Source organism: Spermophilus citellus (assembly GCF_964194105.1).
Source record: "Spermophilus citellus genome assembly, chromosome: 18".
In the NCBI taxonomy this organism is placed as follows: Eukaryota; Metazoa; Chordata; class Mammalia; order Rodentia; family Sciuridae; genus Spermophilus; species Spermophilus citellus.
In genome coordinates, this window is record NC_138200.1 from 16,261,408 (window position 1) to 16,282,229 (window position 20,822).

General features: G+C 36.2%; 1 protein-coding gene across 3 annotated transcripts; it reads left to right on the forward strand.

Annotated features, from left to right (window-relative positions):
* The first annotated feature begins 1,629 nt into the window (after window positions 1–1,629).
* Window positions 1,630–18,948, forward strand: LOC308637122 (uncharacterized protein). 3 transcript variants are annotated; one of them, XM_081273306.1, is made up of 3 exons: window positions 1,630–1,728; window positions 2,545–2,619; window positions 17,007–18,948. In XM_081273306.1, the coding sequence occupies exon 3, from the start codon at window positions 17,086–17,088 to the stop codon at window positions 18,547–18,549; it is 1,464 nt and encodes a 487-aa protein (XP_081129432.1). In that variant the 5' UTR covers window positions 1,630–1,728; window positions 2,545–2,619; window positions 17,007–17,085; the 3' UTR covers window positions 18,550–18,948. The 3 variants fall into 3 exon arrangements, with proteins under 3 accessions (XP_081129432.1, XP_081129434.1, XP_081129433.1); XM_081273308.1 differs by having other exon boundaries at window positions 1,647–1,703; XM_081273307.1 differs by lacking the exon at window positions 1,630–1,728 and adding an exon at window positions 1,863–1,945.
* Window positions 18,949–20,822: the final 1,874 nt, after the last annotated feature.

A 20,822-nucleotide genomic window follows, 5' to 3' on the forward strand; every position in this document is an offset into this window, starting at 1 on the left:
CAAGAGAACAAGAGAGAGAGGGGCCCAACAGGAGGGAGTTTTTATAGCCCAAATCTAACAGGGCCTCTGGGTCTGCAAGCTGCCTTGTTGGCACAAGGGGGGGGGGGTTGAGTGTTCAGCCTTGAGTGGGGGTTGAATGTTCAGCTTTGACGCAAACAAGTGATAAAGGACCAGACAGAGGGGGGTTTGAGTGCGTGGGCCACCCTGCAGCTAACATTTGTTCAGCCTGCCCTGCAAATAACATAGTTCAGCCTGTTCTGCACCTAACAGAAGGCAATATATTATTGTTTTGAATTTAACAGAAAACAGCTTTTATTTTGTTTTCTCAACAAAAATAAGGTGGAGTCGTAACTAGCTCCCACTATGGTCTAGCACACTGGAGCCTTCTTTTGCCCATTCTCCGTACAGGACCAGGCTAGAGGCTTCCTCTTGGTCAGCTGCCCCAGCAGAAGCTCACGTCCGACATTGGAGGTCACTCTCCCAGCTCGTGGGCGCCCTCCACTACTGCCTGCCTTAAGAACCTCTGTGCGCTGCCGGGTTGAAGAGGGATTCAAAACTGCGGCCCCGCAACGCCAGTGTGGTCACAAAGGCCAAGACTGAAACTCGGGATCTGGAAGGCACAGACCACTCCGGTCACGCCCATCCCACCCCCCCAGCTGCAAAACGTTTGTCCTCATTTCCTGGGAGGCCCCGCGGCACAGTATGTCTACAGGTGAGTGGTCGAAGCCCGGGGCACGGAGGTACTTAGACTGGGCTGTGTCAAACAAAAATTTCTCTAGACATATTAAACAGACATGGAAGACGTGGTTGAAGGAGTATTGCAGGGCTGGGGGTGTGGTTCGGCGGTAGAGTGCTCGCCAGGGTTCAATCCTGAACACCACATGAAACTAAATCAAGGGGCTCTGGGTGGTGGCTCAGTGGAGGAGCTCTTGCCTAGCACAGCTGAGGCACTGAGTTTGATTCTCCAGCACCACGTAAAAAAAGTGAATAAAATAAAGTTATAAAAATATTTTTTAAAAAATAAAGGTATTGTGTCCATATACAACTCAAAAAAAAAAAAAAAAAAAAAAAAGTATTGTAGGGCCAGGGTTGTGAGAAAGCGTAGAGCACTTGCCTAGTATGAGCGAGGCACTGAATTCGATTCTCAGCACCGCATAAAAATAAAGGTCCACCAATAACTAAAAAGTATATATAATAATTTTAAAATATTACTATAGTCAATGTGGAATACAATAGTCCCTGGGAATTTATAGCCCGCGGGTAGGGTGAGAGGTTAGTGGCTAGTAAAGCACTAGGGGAAACTTTAAAGGGTTGTGAGGATTCTGGTTAAAGTGGCTTGGGGAGACTCTTTCTGGAATGAGGTTCACACGGAGGAGGCCTAGGCAAAAAGAATGCTCCGAGGAGTCTGATCAAACTTTGCTCTAGGGGATTCCTTGTGGGCTCAAGGATTTTGGAAGGCTATGAGCAGCTTGGTTGGAGGCAGTTTGGGCCTCTTTGGTTAGCCATACCATTGGAAGGCATCTGAGCATGCCTCAGCCTTCTGTCGCTTTGTGGACTACACTTCCCAGAGGCCTCTAGGTCCAGTCCTCCCTCTCGCGAGAACTAGTTCTGAGACCTGGGCGGGATTTTCTGACCGGTTTGGGAGACAGCTTCAGGGCTTTGTGAGGGCTGGGTTCGACCCGTTCCTGCCAGAGTGAAGCGGAGTTGAGTGGAACGTAGGGGGCGTAGGTGAGGCGGCTGCGAGCCGGGCGTCTCTGAACCCCTGGCCTGTGAAGCTTAGTGGGTGGGGAGCCGTGAAGGGGAGACTGTGAGGAGCGTGCGAATGATTCTTACTGAGTCTTCACAGTGGGCGTGTGTCTGTGGGATCGTGTACCGACCTGTGAGGAAAGGGAGGAAGACTTGATTAGCGATTATGATCGCGCGTGTATGAATGGAGTTTAATTGTGTAATCACTTGTTTTATTATGGTTAGCGAGTGTGAGGTTCCTTGAGCGTGTGTCCGCTTGGGAGACGTGTGTTTATGACGTTTCCCAAACTGTGAGTGGGGTGTGTGTAGGATGCTCTGAGATTTATTTTTCGCTTTCCTCCATGTGTGTTTGTGATATTGTTGTTGTAGGGTGCGTGTGAATTCGTTGCTGTCACTGTGTCCCCTAGGTGTATGGTACTGAAAGTATGAGGTTCCTGTGGACCCCGCGGTTGTGACTGTGTCCGTCTCCGTGGTGTGTGATTGTGCGCGGCCGATAGCATTAGTTTTGGGTACCTCTGACGTGTGTTCCCTTGGTGTGTGTTTTTATAACTATGTGTCCTTATCGCCAGTGTGTAAGTGGGGCGTCTTTATGCCTTTGTGACTCCAGCCAGATATGTCCGTTCAGAGACAGATTCTGCCCAGAATTGCAGTGACCCTTATTTTCTCTGATGCTCCAAATTTCTCTGTCCAAACTGTATGTGCGGGACAGTCGGGGCTGACCTAGACTGACCTCTGAAATGGCCCGTCTGACCCCCAGAAGAGCCTGGCGTTTCCTGACTCCTTTTTTTCCTCCCCCAGCTCTGCGGTGCTTAGATAGAGGACTCCAGAGAGGAATTGATAATGGCTGTCGAATATCCACAAGGCATCTGAAAGGTAGCTTGTCGTTTCCTGTTTCTCTTGAAAATTCTTGCCTATTAGGTAACATGGTTCCTATAGTTTTCTCTTTGAAAAACTGGTGGCTCCATACTCCAACCTGTGCTCCCCACCACTTAATTTTCCGATTTTCAGGTTGTTTTAATTCTACTTTATAATGTATTTTTAAAAATAATGTTTTTCTATAATTATAAAAGCAAAATATGATTATTTGAAATATTTTCAAAAATACAGGCATCACCAATGAAGAAAACTTAAATTCCTACTAAAATCAATGATTTTTAAATATGTCCTTGCAGTACATTTTATGGGCATGTATAAAATACAATGTTTTAAATTTTTTTGTGGTTTTGTTTTGTGTGTGTGTATTTGAAGTCTTTTAGGATCAAACTCATGGCCTCATTCAGTGTGAGGCAGGCCTAAAATAAAGTTTTGAAAACTTGAATTTACACATTTACCATGCGGCACATCCTATCTTTTCACATGGAATCATATTCAACTACTTTTCCACTTAGCTTAATTTCAAAAAACACTTTGAGATGCATAATACTTATTTGAATGCTTGCATTTTATTTTCTTCTAAATTATACACAGAAATGGCATAAAACATCTGTGGGTATAGTTTAATAAATAATTATAAAGATACATTTAAGTAGTGCTGAGATTAAGAAATAGAATACAGTCATCACTGAAAAAAAAAAACCCTCATTTGTCCCATGTATAATCATAAACAACATTATGTTCCAATACTGATAATCACTGTGATCATTTCTTTGCCTTTCATTAGAACTTTAGTACTTATATATGATTTCCCATACCATATTGGTTTGGCTTTCTAGATGTGTATAAACAGAAAATTTTAGTATTTTTTCATAAAAAATTAAAAAGAAACCACAACTCATTTTAATGTTGCTGAATATATACTGTACCAATTATAAGCATATTATAATTGATTTATCTGTGCGAATTCTGATTTTTGACTCTTACAAGTAATGGAACTGTGAATCTTTTCTGCATTTATGCCTCTCTTATTTTTTTAATTTTTTTTTTACAATTAAGAAGGGCAGCATGCCTTTATTTTTTTATGTGGTGCTGAAGATCGAACACAGTGCCTCACACATGCTAGGCAAGTGCTCTGCCACTGAGCTACAGCCCCAGCCCTGTGCTTCCCTTCTTATAGCCTATATACCTAGGATTAAATTGCTGATTGATAGGATTGGTGTATCTTCATTTTTGCTAAGCAGTGCCAAAGTGTTTTTTCATAATACTGTGCAGCAGTTTAAAGGGATTCCTTTTGTTCCATATCTATTCCAGCTCTTGGTATTGTTTTACTTTTCAATTTTTCTCAAATTGCAATGTGTCTAATGTTATCACATTTAATTTATATTTCTTTCATTATTAGTGAAATTCAGTACCAGTTCTTGGGCATTAGAACATTCTCTTTATCTAAAAATTTTGACAAATTGTTGGTTCCATTCTCCAACCTCTGCTCCCCACCACTTAATTTTCCAATTGTTTTAATTCTACTTTATATGGTATTTTAAAAATATTTTTAGTTATAATTTATTTATTTTTTAAAATTTATTTTTATGTGGTGCTGAGGATTAAACCCAGGGCTTTACACGTGCTAGGCAAGCACTCTACTGCTGAGCCACAACTCCAGCCCCTATATTATTTTTTTAAAATAATGTTTTTCTATAATTATAAAAGCAAAAACATGATTATTTGAAATATTTTAAAAAGTACAGACATCTCCAATAGAGAAAACTTAAATTCCCATGATTTTTTAATATGTCCTTGCCAATACATTTTATGTGCAGGTAAAAATATACTTCTAAAGTGCTCCTTCAAATATTTTGTCAGTTTTTTAACTTTTTATTTTTAAATTTTCATCCATTTTTTAATTATTGTTATTATTATCAATAATAGTAGTAGTACTAGTAATAGGAATTGAACCCCAGGCTGCTTTATGACCAAGCTACATCTCTGACCCTTTTTACTTTATTTTGAGAATAGGGTCTAGCTAAGTTACTCTAAAGGTAGCCTTGGACTTGGGATCCTTCTACCTCAGCCTTCTGAGTAGCTGGGAATTACAGGTGTAAACCACCACTATGCTCCACTTTGCCAGTTATTAATCTCTGATATAACAGTATGTGGGGGGGGAAGACTCATATGTATATTCTGCTAGCCTTTTGTCAGTTATATATATAATAAATATTTTATCCTGTTTGGGTCTTTTTCACTCTTTGTTCTCTTTGGTTGAAGTTCTGAGTTTTGATAGAAAGAAGTCTCTTCCTATGATTAGTGCTTTAGAAATTTTCTTCTACCTTGAAATAATGAAGATTTTCTGCGTTCTCTTCTAAAAGCTTTCTATTTTTTTGTTTTAACATTTAGAACTTTACAATACCTGTAATTAATTTCTATAGGGAAGGACTCATTTCATCTTTCCCACAGTAGGGGAATTCAGTTGCTCCAGTATCATATATTTAAAAGTGTATCTTTTCTGCACTGATATGAATGCCAGTTTAGTAATAAATTAGGTAACTGTATAGATCTATGTCTATCTTTCAATTCTATATTCTGTCCCATTGATTTGTTTGTCTCTCCTTGCAGTAATACCATACTACCCTCTTCATTGTAATTTTTATATTTGGAATAAGTCCTCTCACCTTTTTTCCTCAGCAATATCTTGGCCACTTGAATTTCCATATAAATTTTTGAATTGTACTGGTTCCACCAACATCTCTTGGGATTTTGATTGTATTGTATTTGTGTGTGTGTGTGTGTGTGTGTGTGTGTGTGTGTGTGTGTTTGGGCAGAATTTGATGGGTAGAAATTTGGGAATTCATCCAGTAATATAAACCTCTCAGTTGATCAGTGTCTTAATGTTTTTTAACAAGGTCTGGCTTATCTTCTATAAATAGTTCTAGATAATGAAGCATCATTTTGTATAGCTTTTGTATAGTTGGTCAGGATTTTGAACACTTCAGGTAATGATCAATCATAGAAAATTTACCTGTGGTTTTTTTGTTTGTTTTTTATTTATTTCTTACATACATGACAATAGTGGAGTGCATTACATTCATAATTATCCATTCACAGCATAATTTTTCGTAACTCTCTGTATAGAACCTGTGCTTTTTTATAATAAGGAACTATGACAAGTTTCCCTTCTTTTCTTCCTTCTTTTAATACTCTTCCTCTCTTTCCTTCCATTTTCTTAAAGAAAAGCAAAAATAATAGAAAAATTGAAATGACCATTTACTAACTTGAACAGTTAGTTTATAAGAGAAAAGTCTTGGAAATTCACTTGCTGATGTGCCATAGAACATGAATTCCATTCACACGCACATGTTCTTTCCCAAGACCAATAACTTTAGTTTGCAGTTAAGCAGAACCATGACATTCAGTTTTCCTCAATTCATTCTTGAGCTTCAAAGTATTGGACTTGGAGGCAACAAACAGGTTACTGGTAGTAGTACCTGGGATAAGATAAAACTCTGGGTAAAAGTTCTTTTTGTGAAAAAAAAAATAGTTTTAGTAATACATAGGCACAGTACCTTTATTTTATTTGTTTACTTTAATGTGGTGCTGATTATCAAACCATGTGCTTCACATGTGCTAGGCAAGCACTCTGCCACTGAGCTACAACTCCAGCCTGATAAAAGTTCTTTTATTTTTTTTAAAATATTTATTTATTTATTTTTTAGTTTTTGGCAGACACAACATCTTTGTTTGTATGTGGTGCTGAGGATCGAACCCAGGCCACACACATGCCATGCGAGCACGCTACCGCTTGAGCCACATCCCCAGCCCCAAAAGTTCTTTTACATGTTATCCTGACATTCCTGCTTTTATTTTCCTTTTTTAAAGGCATTTAATTCTGTTATGCTTTTATTTCAATTTCCCTGTGTTTGATTTTTGATATATATATTCGTCTCCTTTTTAGTTTGTTTCAAGGAAGTTTGTATTTCCATTTAGGTGTAGATGTAACATGAGAATTATAATTATATAGGAGTGCATTTTATCTTGGTCACTTTTAAATTTTGATTAAATTTCAAACTTGCATAAGTTGTAAGACCTGGTATTAAGTATTCCTTAGTTACTCATATTCACCCATAGTTACATTTTGGCCTGCGGGCATTATCACTCCTGGCATATGCACTCTCTTATTCTTTCTCTCTTCTACACACACACACACACACACACACACACACGCAGGCACACGCACATGCACATACATGCACACATGGAAAACACAAGTTTTATCTGAACCATTTGGCATTATCACTCCTGCATATGCACTCTCTTATTCTTTTTCTCTTCTACACACACACACACACACACACACACACACATGCAAAACACAGTTTTATCTGAACCATTTGAGAGTAAATGTAAACCATTTGTCCCTTTTACCCTTTACCCCCTCAGTTTATAATTATTTAAGAACAAGAATATTCATTTAAATAACCACAGGGAAGTTACCAAGCTAATTTTAATATTCATATAATACTGTTATCTAATCCACAATTTATATTTAAATGTTTTTACTCATCCACATAGTATCCTTTATAGGTCATTACTCTCTCTCCTACACACTCCAGGATCCAGTCTGTGATCACATATTCAATTTACTTATCATGTCTCTCTAATCTTCTTTAATTTGGAAGAGTTGTTCTCTTTCCTAGTCATTTATGACCTTGACATTTTTGAAAGGGATAATCTAGTTGTTCTGTAGAATACCCCTTCATTTGGGTTTGTCCTATGATTATTCATGCTTACATTCAGGTCATGGATTATTTGGCAGGACTGTCTATCACAAGTGTGATACTTTATTCTCAGCACACCACATTAAAAGATACAAGATGTCAACTTCTCCCATTTTTGAAGATGTTAACTTTGATAACTGATTAAGGTGGTATCTACCATATTTCTTCACTGTAATACTATTATTTGTTTTTAATTCATAGGTAATATGTGGGAAGATGCTTTGAAAATATAGAAATAACTTTTCACTAAATTTTCACCCACCTTCATCCATTTGTAATTATTGTCATCCATTTAACATCCATTTGTAATTATTGTCTGAATCTATTTTACTAATGATGTTTTCAAAATGGAAGGTTATTTTTTTAAAATCTCCAATATTTTGTCCATATTAACTATTTGGCATTTTACTATAAAGATGAGCTTTCCCTTTTCCCCTACTTATTTGTTAATTGTTTATGTCAGTGTGAATTCATAGATTTTTATTCACTTAGTTATATCTGTTACTATTTATTTTCATGCTCAAATTTTCCTAGATTTGGTCATGGGAACCCACTGAGGCTCCTGTGTCCTTTTAACTTGTCTCCATGAATTCTTTGAGCATTTCTTTAACTCCTGGCATGCCAAGATGTTCCAAGATCATTTTTAAAATTTTTTTTTAATTGTAGATGGACAGAATGCCTTTATTATTATTTTTTTTATGTGGTGCTGAGGATCAAACCCAGTGCCTCGTGCATGCTAGGCAAGCACTCTGCCATTGAGCTACAGCCTGAGCCCCGCCTCCAAGATCATTTCTAAATACTACTCTCTATTTCCAGCTTGGAATGAACTTTTTATTTAAAGAGCTATTTCCTGGGCTGGGGATGTGGCTCAAGTGGTAGCGCGCTCGCCTGGCATGCGTGCGGCCCGGGTTCGATCCTCAGCACCACATACAAACAAAGATGTTGTGCCCGCCGAAAACTAAAAAATAAAGATTAAAAAATTCTCTCTCTCTCTCTCTCTCTCTCTCTCTCTCTCTCTGTCTCTGTCTCTCACTCTCTCTTTAAAAAAAAAAAGAGCTATTTCCTTGCAATGAAGAATATTTAGAAACCAAGATCTGGGTAATAGGACTATAGCATCCATTCTAGTCTTTACCTTTTCTACTTTTGTATCTCTATTCTCCTGGAGCTGAAATCATGGCTGTGATTATCCTCATTATCTTTACCAATTTGTTCAATTCTAGAATATACAAAAGTATAGTTTTAGAATACTGACCCATAGTACAGTAAAAATAAAAACCAAGATACTAAGTAGAGCTCACTATTTGTTTATACTTCTCTGTGTCTTCAAACAAGGTATATAGCTAAGAGACAGTGTTCAAATTTATTTGGATGCATTTTTCCCCCAGGGTAGTTGTGATATTTATTAGAAATACATTTAGGTTCCTTTGTCACCATTTGTATTGTTTGACTTTATTTTTATTTCTATATGGCTGGTTTCCTTGTATGAATATGTAAGACATTAACAGTGTTGTGAATGTTAAAACTACACAAAAAAGTACAGTTAGGGCTGGTGTTGTGGCTTAGTGGCAGAGTGCTTGCCTAGCATGTGTGAGGCACTGAGTTTGATTCTCAGCACTACATTTTTAAAAATAAATAAATAAATAAAGGTGCTATGTCCATATATAACTAAAAATATTTTTAAAAAAGTAAAGCAGTATCACTCTGCTCCCACAGATATATTGTGAGATATACTGGATGAACTGTTTCTAGAAATTCATATATTGAAGAATTAAATCCCAGTACTTCAGAATGTGACTATATTTGAAAACAGGACTTTTAAAGAAATGATTACATTAAAATGAGGCCACTGGATGAACCTTCATCCAATCTGATTGGTATCATTATAAGAAAGGAAATTTGGATTCAAAGACATCAGGGATGCTCACATACAGAGGAAAGACCATGTGAGCACACAGCACAAAAGTGCCCATCTAGAAGCCAAGGAGAGAGACCTCAGAAGAACCTAAATCTGTCAACACTTTGATCTTAGAATTCTATTTCCAGAATTCTGAGCAAATTTCTCTTATTTGGGCCATCCAGTTTGCAAGTATTTTGTTATGGCAGCCCTAACAGAAAAAAACTATACAGTAAGTTATTTTCTCTTTGATCATCGTATGTACTTGTCTCCCTGTATTATGCTGAGATTGGACCCTTAGTATAGAAACCAAATGATTCCGGTGGATCTTGCAGAGAATGAGCATGTATTTTGAAAATTCTAAGTAATGTTATCATTGGGTTTCCAATCAGAGGGAAACTATTCTGTATTAGACGTTGGGTTGCAAAGTAATTTAGGAGTTTTAAGTATCAGTTTCATCTGGATCCCAGTCATATCCACAATTCAAAGTATCATTCACTCCCCTGCAACCTTCATGCGAAAAGTAAGGCAAAATTGTGAATTTGACTATCATCACAATTCAGCTATGAAGACAAATTTTCATTGATTTTTCAGCAGTATCAGCTCGTTTGACTATAGAAAATAAGAGTTTCATTAGGATTTTCATAGAAATACTCTGTTTATCAAACTTTGACTTCTGAGCTTCTCAGTTTCTCTCTTTTTTTTTTTTTTAAATTTTTATTTATTTTTTAGTTCTCGGCGGACACAACATCTTTGTTTGTATGTGGTGCTGAGGATCGAACCCCGGGCCACACGCATGTCAGGCGAGCGCGCTACCGCTTGAGCCACATCTCCAGCCCCATCAGTTTCTCTTTATAAGTGCTCAAGTTAGATAAAAATGAAACTGTCTTACACATGGTCCCTGTAAAGTCATTGTCACTGCCATAACTGTCAAGTATAGTAACTATTTGGTTCTCATGCCACTTCATTACAATCAACCATAGCTTGATTCATTGTAATGTCACTACATACTATGGGTAACTAGTATCCCAAATCCTACTGGCATTGTACCCAAGCCAGAAGTTAGTAAAAAGGATGGAATAGCAGAGTGCAGCAAAGATTCAATTCATGTCTAAAGGGCATGAACAATCTAATTCCAGAATCCCATCTTTACAGGCCTGTCTCCTGAGATCACTTCAAGTACTAATTTTTTTGTAGTTAACATCTAATCAAACACAGAAATTTGAACCTAGGGTGCTAAACTTAAAGCACTCTCAACTCTACACTTGCTTGACCCAGAAAGTGAGTGCCTCAAACTTGCCACTCTGAGTCCCTCCTTTTAAGAAAACACACATTTTCAGGGTCATAAGCGTAGGGATGGCATTTTCGAGTAAGTGCCTTCTTAAAATGAAGCACTGTACATTCCTCCCTTATATGACATAAGTCCTGTCTCTGCTGTGGTTCTGCTCCAGTGGAACTTGCTGGAAATATGCTTTCTAAAATTTTGCCAGAAATTTACCCTCTAGGATAAAGAGATTTCTTACCAGAAACATTTGCTAGCAAAACCATCAGAAGAAGCTTCTGGAGTGCTGCTGTCATCATGAAGTTTAAAGTAATGAAACATTGCTGATACCTGAAAGCTCTCTGCCTGCTCAAACCAATTAATCTCTTTCACTTCCCACTGAGGTGTAACTGTGAAGCTGAATTTTGCAAAAACCATTCCTCTGTAATTTTAAAAATTGTCATCAACTTTATATGACTTCTGAAAGAATATTTTAGTTTTGCCTGTTTTTAAACTATATATAAAGTGAATCACACTATCCATTTGTTACCTTTAGTTATTAATTAATTCATGTTGAATAATTTAGATATATCTTGCTAATTTTCTCTGCCATGTTACTTCATTTCATAAACTTTATAACTATATATTATTGTATTTTTTCAATATTTTTGTTATAGATGGACACAATACCTTTATTTTATTTATTTGTTTTTATGTGGTGCTGAGGATGGAACCCAGTGTCTCACACATACTAGGTGAGCACTCTACCACTGAGCCACAACCCCAGCCCTATATTAGTGTATTTTATACTATATATATATATATATATATATATATATATAGAGAGAGAGAGAGAGAGAGAGAGAGAGAGAGAAAGTGAGAGAGGAGAGAGAGAGAGAGAGAATTTTTAATATTTATTTTTTATTTTTTTTTAGTTCTCGGCGGACACAACACCTTTGTTGGTATGTGGTGCTGAGGATCGAACCCGGGCCGCACGCATGCCAGGCGAGCGCGCTACCGCTTGAGCCACATCCCCAGCCCCTATACAATATATTTTTAATGGACAATTATGTTTCTAGCTTTTTGCTTTTATGATCTGAACATTCTAGGACATGTTTTCTCCTAGCAGAGGAATTACTGGGACCATAGGGAAATGCATGTTCACCTAGAAAATAGTAAACTCTTTCAAAGTGGTTGTATGAGTTTCTACTTCCAATAGTATATGTTTGCCCATTGATTGCTCTACACCTTTGCAAACATTTGGAATCACTGAACTTTTTATCTAGTACACTTAGTAATATCTCATTTTGGTTGTAATTTGCTTTATCAATGAAACTGAACATCTTTTCCTATGCATTATCTTTTGGCTCCTTTTCTCTCGTCTTTTTTTTTTAAACTTATTTACATTCAAGTCACATATGATTATAAGTAACCATTTATAAGTGTACAATCCAGTGGCATTATTTAGTGTATGTATAATATGCAACAATCTGTTCTCTGGTTTTAAAAGCTTTTCATAAGTCCATAAAAATACCCTGTAACCATATGAAGCACAAAACTTTTTTTTTTTTTTGGTACCAGAGATTGAACCCAGGGGCACTTAACTATTGAGCCATATCCCTAGCACTTTTTTTTTTTTTAAAGGTGTTCCTCGTTCTTTTTTTTTTTTTTTAAGAGAGAGAGAGAGAGAAACAGAATTTTTAATATTTATTTTTTAGTTCTTGGCGGACACAACATCTTTGTTTTTTGTATGTGGTGCTGAGGATCGAACCCAGGCCGCACGCATGCCAGGCGAGCGCGCTACCGCTTGAGCCACATCCCCAGCCCCTCCCTAGCACTTTTTAAAAAATATTTAGCTATAGGTGGACACAATATCTTTATTTTATTTTATGTGGTACTGAGAATCGAACCCAGTAAGAATCGAACCCAGTCCCTCATGCATGCTAGACGAGCGCTCTACCTCTGAGCCCCAACCCCAGCATTTTTGTATTTAATTTAGAGACAGGGTTTTACTGAGTTGCTTAGGGCCTCATTAAGTTGCTGAAGCTGGCTTTGAACTTATGATTCTCCCTGCCTCAACCTCCTGAGCCTTTGGGATTACAAGCATGGGCCACTGTACCTGGCTCAAAACTTTTAACCTTAATGAATTTAAAGTATGTAATTTTTTTCTTTGCTTTTGCTTTTGGTGTCAAATTTCAGTCTATTGCCAAATCCTGGGTCATGAAGATTGATAAATCCTTTTATTTTCTTGAGAAGAGTTTTATGATTTAATTCTTTTTAGGTTATTAATCCATTTTGAATTCATATAGGAGTCTGACTTCATTCTCTTGCATGTGTTTATCCCAGGTGTCCCAGCTCCATTTGGTGAAGATTTTCTTCCCTGTTGAGTAGATCTGTTATCCTTATTGGAAAACATAGATGTTTGGGTTTATTTTTGGATTCTTAGATTTATTATTTTTGGTCTATATGTCTATCTTTTTAAAAATATTTTTTAGTTATTGATGGACCTTTATTTTATTTATTTATATGTGTTGCTGAGAATCGAACCCAGTGCCTCACACATACTAGGCAAGCACTCTACAACTAAGCCACAACCCCAGCCCCGATATGTCTATCTTTTTTTTTTTTTTAATTTTTTAATACTTATTTTTTAGTTTTCAGTGGACCCAACATCTTTATTTTATGTGGTGCTGAGGATCGAACCCAGTGACCCCTACATGCCAGGCGAGCACGCCACCACTTGAGCCACATCCCCAGCCCCCTATATTGTTTATCTTTATTTCAGTACCATACTGTTTTGATTACTATAGCTTTATGGAAGTGAGTTTTAAAATTTTAAGATTTTTTTAAAATATTGTGTTACTACTTAGAACTCTTTACAGTTCTTCGTGAATTCAAATGTTGCCTTTTGCGTTTCTCCAAAGGCCATTGAAAATACGTCCTATTTTTAGAGAAATTTCCTTTTTTTTTTGTGGTGCTGAGTATTGAACCCAGGGCCTTGTGCATGCAAGGCAAGCACCCTACCATTTCAATTTCCTTACCTTTCAATGATTTGTTTTAATTCCCACTTTATAGGTTCATTTTCTAAGAATACATTTTTGTGCTTAATATTCCTTTCATGTTGTCCTATTCTTGTATCATATGAAATAGTTCTCACATCCTTGTGTGGATATTAATGGTAGATCCTTTTCTTTCCTTATGTAGTCTCCCTTCTGGGAGTTCCCCAATTGTTTCGTTTAATTTCTTTAATGTTATAGGCTTTCCTCAAATATCTGATGATATTTGCCTCTTTTTGTTTTGTATTTCTTGGGGCTTGGGAAGTATATATCTAATGTATACAGTCTGTTTCACTGTGACAATACCTAAAATCTACTCAGCAAAATCCAAAATACAATACAATATTATAACTGTTGTCCTCATGTGTACATTACATCTCTGGAGTTATTCATCTTATCCACAACTTTGTGTTCTTTGACTTACATCTTCCTATTCCTCTCTCCACAATTCCTGGTAAACCATGGTGGGCTTCTACATTTTCATTCATTTGTAGAATGGTTCTGTAATTCTGTGTATTCTACTTTTAAAATTTTAGAATACACATATAAGTGATATTATGCTGTGTTTTTCTTTGGTCACGTAGCATGTTCTTTAGGTTTGTCCATGTTGTAGCAACAAATGATAGGATCTCTTCCATTTTCAAGGTTTATATATTCTATGTATTCATAATATATGGAGTATCAATGTATTTTTTAATATACATGTATATATATGAAATATTTTTTTATTCATCAATTTATGGCCCCTTAGATTTCTGTATCTTGGCTGATGTGAATAATGCTGCAGTAATTTGGGGGTGCAAATAGAGTGGATACTAAGAAGCTGATAGCGCTTTTTATATGTTGATTAGTAAATTTTCATAGGTACTTACTTAATGTCCCCATTTCTTAAGCCTTTCTGGGCTTCTGTGACATAAAATATCCCCTTCTTGTTTTTTCTTTGTTTTACCTTCCTTAGGTTTGTTAAGTTAGTCATTATTTATCTTTATGCTTTCTAGCTTCAAATCGTTTGTGCATAGTTTCCACTTTAATTCCCTTTGACTTGGTGGATTTGTACCTTCATAAAAATATCTTTCAGTGAAGTTTTATAAAGTAAAGGAATAAGCACATGTGGTCTGCCTACCCTTTCTCAGAGAAAACATGTCTTCTTTTTACAGAAATCTTATTTTTAGAAATTTACTTTTAAGGATAAATTTAAAAAATCATTTAATTAGACACTTAATAAATTTTTCATGTGCCAAGGTTAAACAGACATTTTTGCCTTCATGAATCTCATCTTTATTATAACAGACAGACATTAATGAAACATTCAAATAGGAAAATCTCAATTGTAGGGTACAAATGTGTAATTATCCATTACAAAAACAGAACACAAAGGTAGGGGAGGAAGATCCAGAGAAGTAATGGCAGGGTGTCGTATTGAAGACATTTCAGGAAATATCTTGATTAGGTTATGCCATTCAACAGAGACCTGTATGACCACCAGAACTTGCAAGGCCAAGAGAAGATGGGGGAAACATTTTAGGCAGATGAAATCATGGTGGGTGGGCTTCTACATTTTCATTCATTTGTAGATCCGAGACCCGTGTAGCTATAGCTTATTGTTAGGAGGAGGACAGTATCCCATTGAAGAGGCAGGCAGGAGGACTCAGAATTTCTAAGACCAAGTTAAGGAATGTGGGTGTTATTCTAAGGACAGTGGGAAACCACTGAAACATTTTGAACAGGATAGTTCCAAGCTAAAATTCATTCTGGCTGCTAAGAGTGGAAAACTGAAAATGTAGCCAGCTAGATAAAATGATGTTTTAGAGTGCAAGTAAAAGATGATTTTGCCTTGGATTAGCTACAGACAGTCGATTTAAAGAACAATTTCAAACAATATTTAATCCTGGTCTTAATAAGACCAGTGTATGAGCATTACAGGAAGAGACCAGTTTTGGAATGTTTTCACCTTTTGGGGCTGGAGTAGAACCTAATGTCTTCAAATCTGTTTCCTTTTCTAGTATCTAATATTATGGCAAGTAAATCTTACAAAATAATAGTTACCAAACACTATGTAGTGACTTCAAAACATTCAATAATTGTCAGAGTCACCTGTTTCTTCTTTGTAATCTTCTAATCATACCACACTCTTACATTCTTTTTCTCTTCTCTTTAACTTTAAAATGAGATTCTCAGTTACTCTGCTATACCTTTGCTGTGTCCTCTCTTTTTTTCTCCAAAAGTTAACTTCTTGGGGCTGGGGATGTGGCTCAAGCGGTAACGCGCTCGCCTGGCATGCGCGGGGCGCTGGGTTCGATCCTCAGCACCACATAAAAATAAAATAAAGATGTTGTGTCCACCAAAAACTGAAAAATAAATATTAAAACATTCTCTCTCTCTCTCTCTCTCTCTCTCTCTCTCTCTCTCTCTCTCTCTCTCTCTCAAAAAAAAAAAAAAGTTCTTAAATTTCTAAGACAAACATTGCTTTCATCAAATTACATAAACAAACCACAGAGGAATCATCCTCCTCTATTGCTCATTCCATATTCATTTGGCACATTACTCAGCAGTTTTCATCTGGCATCTGCCTCATCTAGAGTACCTTTCTCTTCTACTTCCCTCAGTTTATTTGAAAATTATGTTTGTTACTTAACCATCTATCCCTGATTTTCATTTTCTTTATTTCTTTTTTTTTCTTTTTGGTACCAGGAATTGAACCCAGGGGTACTTAACCACATCTCCAGTCCTTTTTTAAAATATTTTATTTAGAGACAGGGTCTCACTAAGTTGCTTAGGGCCTCTCTTAGTTGTTGAGGCTGACCTTGAACTCATGATCCTCCTGCCCCAGGCTCCCAAGTTGCTGGGATTAAAGGCATGTGCCCAACTTATCCCTGATTTCCCCCCATGTGTGTTATTATGTTTTTTTATGGACACATAAAATGCCTTTATTTTTATGTGGTGCTGAGGATCGAACCCGGGTCCCTCCCATGCTAGGCGAACGCTCTACCGCTGAGCCACAATCTCAGCCTCATGTGTATTATTTAACGATGCAAACAACCCTAAAATATATATCATAATTACACTAATTTTTAAGTATATATTACACTAGATCATCCTCCAAAAATAGTAGGATGGGGTAGTACATCTGTTTATTTATCAATCTTCCCAAATGTGCAGGGAATTTTTATCCTTATTTTTTATACTGAAATAGTGGAACAACTCACTTAATTTGTTTTCCTAAATACCTCCTTTACTTTTCAATGTGACTTTTTCTCATTCTGCTTTCCTGATATATCTCACATTTCCCAGTAATATTTAAGAACTGCATAAGCTGCCTAGTTAATTCTTTCATATTTACTATAAAATTTTCATTTCTCCCAACACATCAAAAAGTGAATGTTTGCTTTTATATTTTCTTTCAGACTGTCAATCAAGGTTGAGAACAAGAAAATATTTCTGAAAGAGGATATGTATGGAATAGAATCATCCTGATGGGAGATAATGGAAAAACTTACAAAATACAGCATTGAGTATTCACGTTTCAGAGGTGATTGGGATTATAAAAGCCAGTTTGAGAGAAAACAGGGATCTCAGGAAGGACATTTCAGTCATATGATTTTTACTCCTGAAGACATGCCCACTTTCAGTAACCAGCATCAGACCATTCACACTGATGAGAAACTCCTTGAATGTAAGGAATGTGGGAAAGATTTTAGTTTTGTATCGGTCCTTATACGACATCAGCGAATTCACACTGGTGAAAAACCTTATGAATGTAAAGAGTGTGGCAAGGCCTTTGGTAGTGGTGCAAATCTTGCATATCATCAAAGAATTCACACTGGTGAGAAGCCTTATGAGTGTAAGGAATGTGGAAAGGCCTTTGGTAGCGGCTCAAACCTTACTCACCACCAAAGAATTCATACCGGTGAGAAACCGTATGAATGTAAGGAGTGTGGGAAAGCCTTTAGTTTTGGATCGGGCCTTATTCGACATCAAATCATTCACACTGGTGAAAAGCCTTATGAGTGTAAAGAATGTGGGAAGTCCTTTAGTTTCGAATCAGCCCTCACTCGACATCACAGAATTCACACAGGTGAGAAACCTTATGAATGTAAGGATTGTGGGAAAGCCTTTGGCAGTGGTTCAAACCTTACTCAGCATCAGAGAATCCATACTGGGGAGAAACCTTATGAATGTAAAGCATGTGGAATGGCATTTAGTAGTGGTTCTGCACTCACACGGCATCAGAGGATTCATACAGGTGAGAAACCATACATATGTAATGAGTGTGGGAAGGCTTTTAGTTTTGGATCAGCCCTTACTCGACATCAAAGAATTCACACTGGTGAGAAACCTTATGTATGTAAGGAATGTGGAAAGGCTTTTAATAGTGGCTCAGATCTCACTCAACACCAGAGAATCCACACTGGTGAGAAACCCTATGAGTGTAAAGAATGTGAGAAAGCTTTTAGAAGTGGTTCAAAACTTATTCAGCATCAAAGAATGCACACGGGGGAGAAGCCCTATGAATGTAAGGAATGTGGCAAAGCCTTCAGTAGTGGTTCAGATCTTACTCAACATCAGCGAATTCATACTGGTGAGAAACCATATGAATGTAAAGCATGTGGGAAGGCTTTTGGTAGTGGCTCAAAACTTATTCAACACCAGCTAATTCATACTGGGGAAAAACCCTATGAATGTAAAGAATGTGGAAAGTCCTTTGGTAGTGGCTCAGCTCTTAATAGACACCAAAGAATACATACTGGTGAGAAACCTTATGCATGTAAGGAATGTGGGAAGGCTTTCCGTAGTGGCTCCAGCCTTTGTCAACACCAGAGAATTCACACTGGTGAGAAACCTTATAAATATAAGAATTATGGGAACGCTTTTGGGAAGGGTTCAGAGTTCCAACAACATGAGAAAAGTCATAATGGTGAGAAGTTCTATGAATTAGGAATTCTATGAATTGAGGGCTAGGGATGTGTGAACACTTACTAAGCATGTGTGAAGTCCTGGGTTTAATCCCCAGCACAAAGGAAATTCTATGAACTGAAACTAAGTGGTAAAGTAAGGAATTTCAGCACATGACGAAAGAAAATTCATACTGGTGATAATCTCTACAAATGTAATTAAGGCATAAATGCCTCCCACATGCTTAATAGGTCAGTAAGCCTAAGATAAATCATAGTAGGGAAAAATCACTGGATAAAATAAATATTTGAAGATCTTTATCTATATTCATTCTTTATAACTGTCAAAAAATTCATACTTGTGAATATTAAAATTTTTTTAATATTGTATTTTTACATTATTTTAAATATTAAAAATTTTACTTTTGGTTTAACTCTATTACTTTTAAAACTAAATGTAATTATGCTATGCTGTATCCAACCTTTAATATTCTTTGTATGTAAGTATATTGTTAATATTTTATTGTATTTTTAAGTATTCATTTGTCTTTATTATATTTTTAAGTATTCATTTGTCTTTATAAAACCACTGTTTTGTCAAATATTGAAATTTTTACCATTATAAACATTTATCTTGATGGTCCCTTTTGAATGTGTCTGCATTATTTGTTTATCATTCATTTCAGAGATAATGTATGGATCTCTTCTGCTTGTAAAAGATTTATATATCTCTTTATATAAAGATTTTTACTTCTCTTTGACCATCATTTCTGACCTCAGTTCTTCCCTGATTTTAGTCAACTTATAGATTCTTTTTTATATCCATACATGATATAATTTTTGCATAGGTGAGCATGATTAGAGTCCTTCAGAGGCTTTTTGTATGGATTTTATAATTGTGCCTAACACATAATAAATATTTGGTTAATATTAGCAATAATAATTGTTATACTCTCAAGCTATATTATTGTTTGTGGAAAAGCTTTTGACTATGTACCATATGTTAAGCAACAACAAATACATCATAATGGAGAAAAATGTTCATGTAAATTAATATAGGAGAGTTTGATCAGCATGTATTCCTTTTTGAATAAAAATAATTCACCCTAAAGAAAAATATGAGATTATAAAGTATGAGAGGACAAAAGCAACATAAAATTAATACTAGGATGGAAATAAAAATTTAACTATGGTAGTCCTTCCATAAAAAAATCTGAATACTATTTCAGTGCCAATCTGCATCAATCTTTAGTTAAAAATAATACCAAGATAGGGCTGGGGATGTGGCTCAAGCGGTAGCGCGCTCGCCTGGCATGCGTGCGGCCCGGGTTCGATCCTCAGCACCACATACCAACAAAGATGTTGTGTCCGCCGAGAACTGAAAAATAAATATTAAAAATTCTCTCCCTCCCCCCCCCCTCTCTCTCCTCTCTCGCTCTCTCTTAAAAAAAAAATACCAAGATAAAATTGCATTTTTGTTTGAAATAAATGTTAGCAAAATCAGTGAGGACCTGCCAGATCTTACACTGAGAAAATTTTATAGCTCTAAGCCCATCACTGTTTGAATATGAAACAGATTATGAGTAAAGAAACTAACCATAAAAATTCAAGAAGTTGGAAAAAGAATAGCAATGAAAACACCAAGGATAATGAAAAGTAAAAGTGAAGAAAAAATATAGTAAAGAAAAAAATAAATGAGATTAATTATCACAATGTGTTGCTTTTGGGGGCAGGGAACAAGAATATAATTGCAGATAATATAAAAGTATGCTGGTTGCAGTGGCACTTGCCTATAATCCCAACAACTTGGGAGGCAGAGGCAGGAGGATAACAAGTTCACAAATATCTTTCTCAAAGTCAGCCTCAGCAATTCAGCCAGGCCCTAAACAACTTAGAGGAAAACAAAGGGGGCAGAGGGCTGGAGATGTGACTCAGTGATTAAGCACCCCTGGGTTTAATCTCTGCTACAAAAAAAAAGAAATATAAAAATGTGTGTATCATACGTATATATGTATGTGTGTGTGTATATATATATATATATATATATATATAAAAGTATACAACAGTATATATGATATGTACTATTAGTATGTTGTATAATATTAGTATCTTATATACATACTAATAGTATATATATTATATATATACATACTAATAGTGTGTATATATGTTTATGTATGTATGTGTATATATATGTATATATATATATATATGTATATATATATATATATGGTAAATGAAGTTAGATGAAGAACATTATGAAAGAGGAAAGGGTATGGTTCCAGGTTTAGAGATTTTATGGGTTATATATTATTATTACATGTAACT

Coding starts and splice junctions, on each gene's coding strand:
- LOC308637122 (XM_081273306.1), top strand. CDS start 17,086: ATGGAAAAACTTACAAAATACAGCATTGAGTATTCACGTTTCAGAGGT.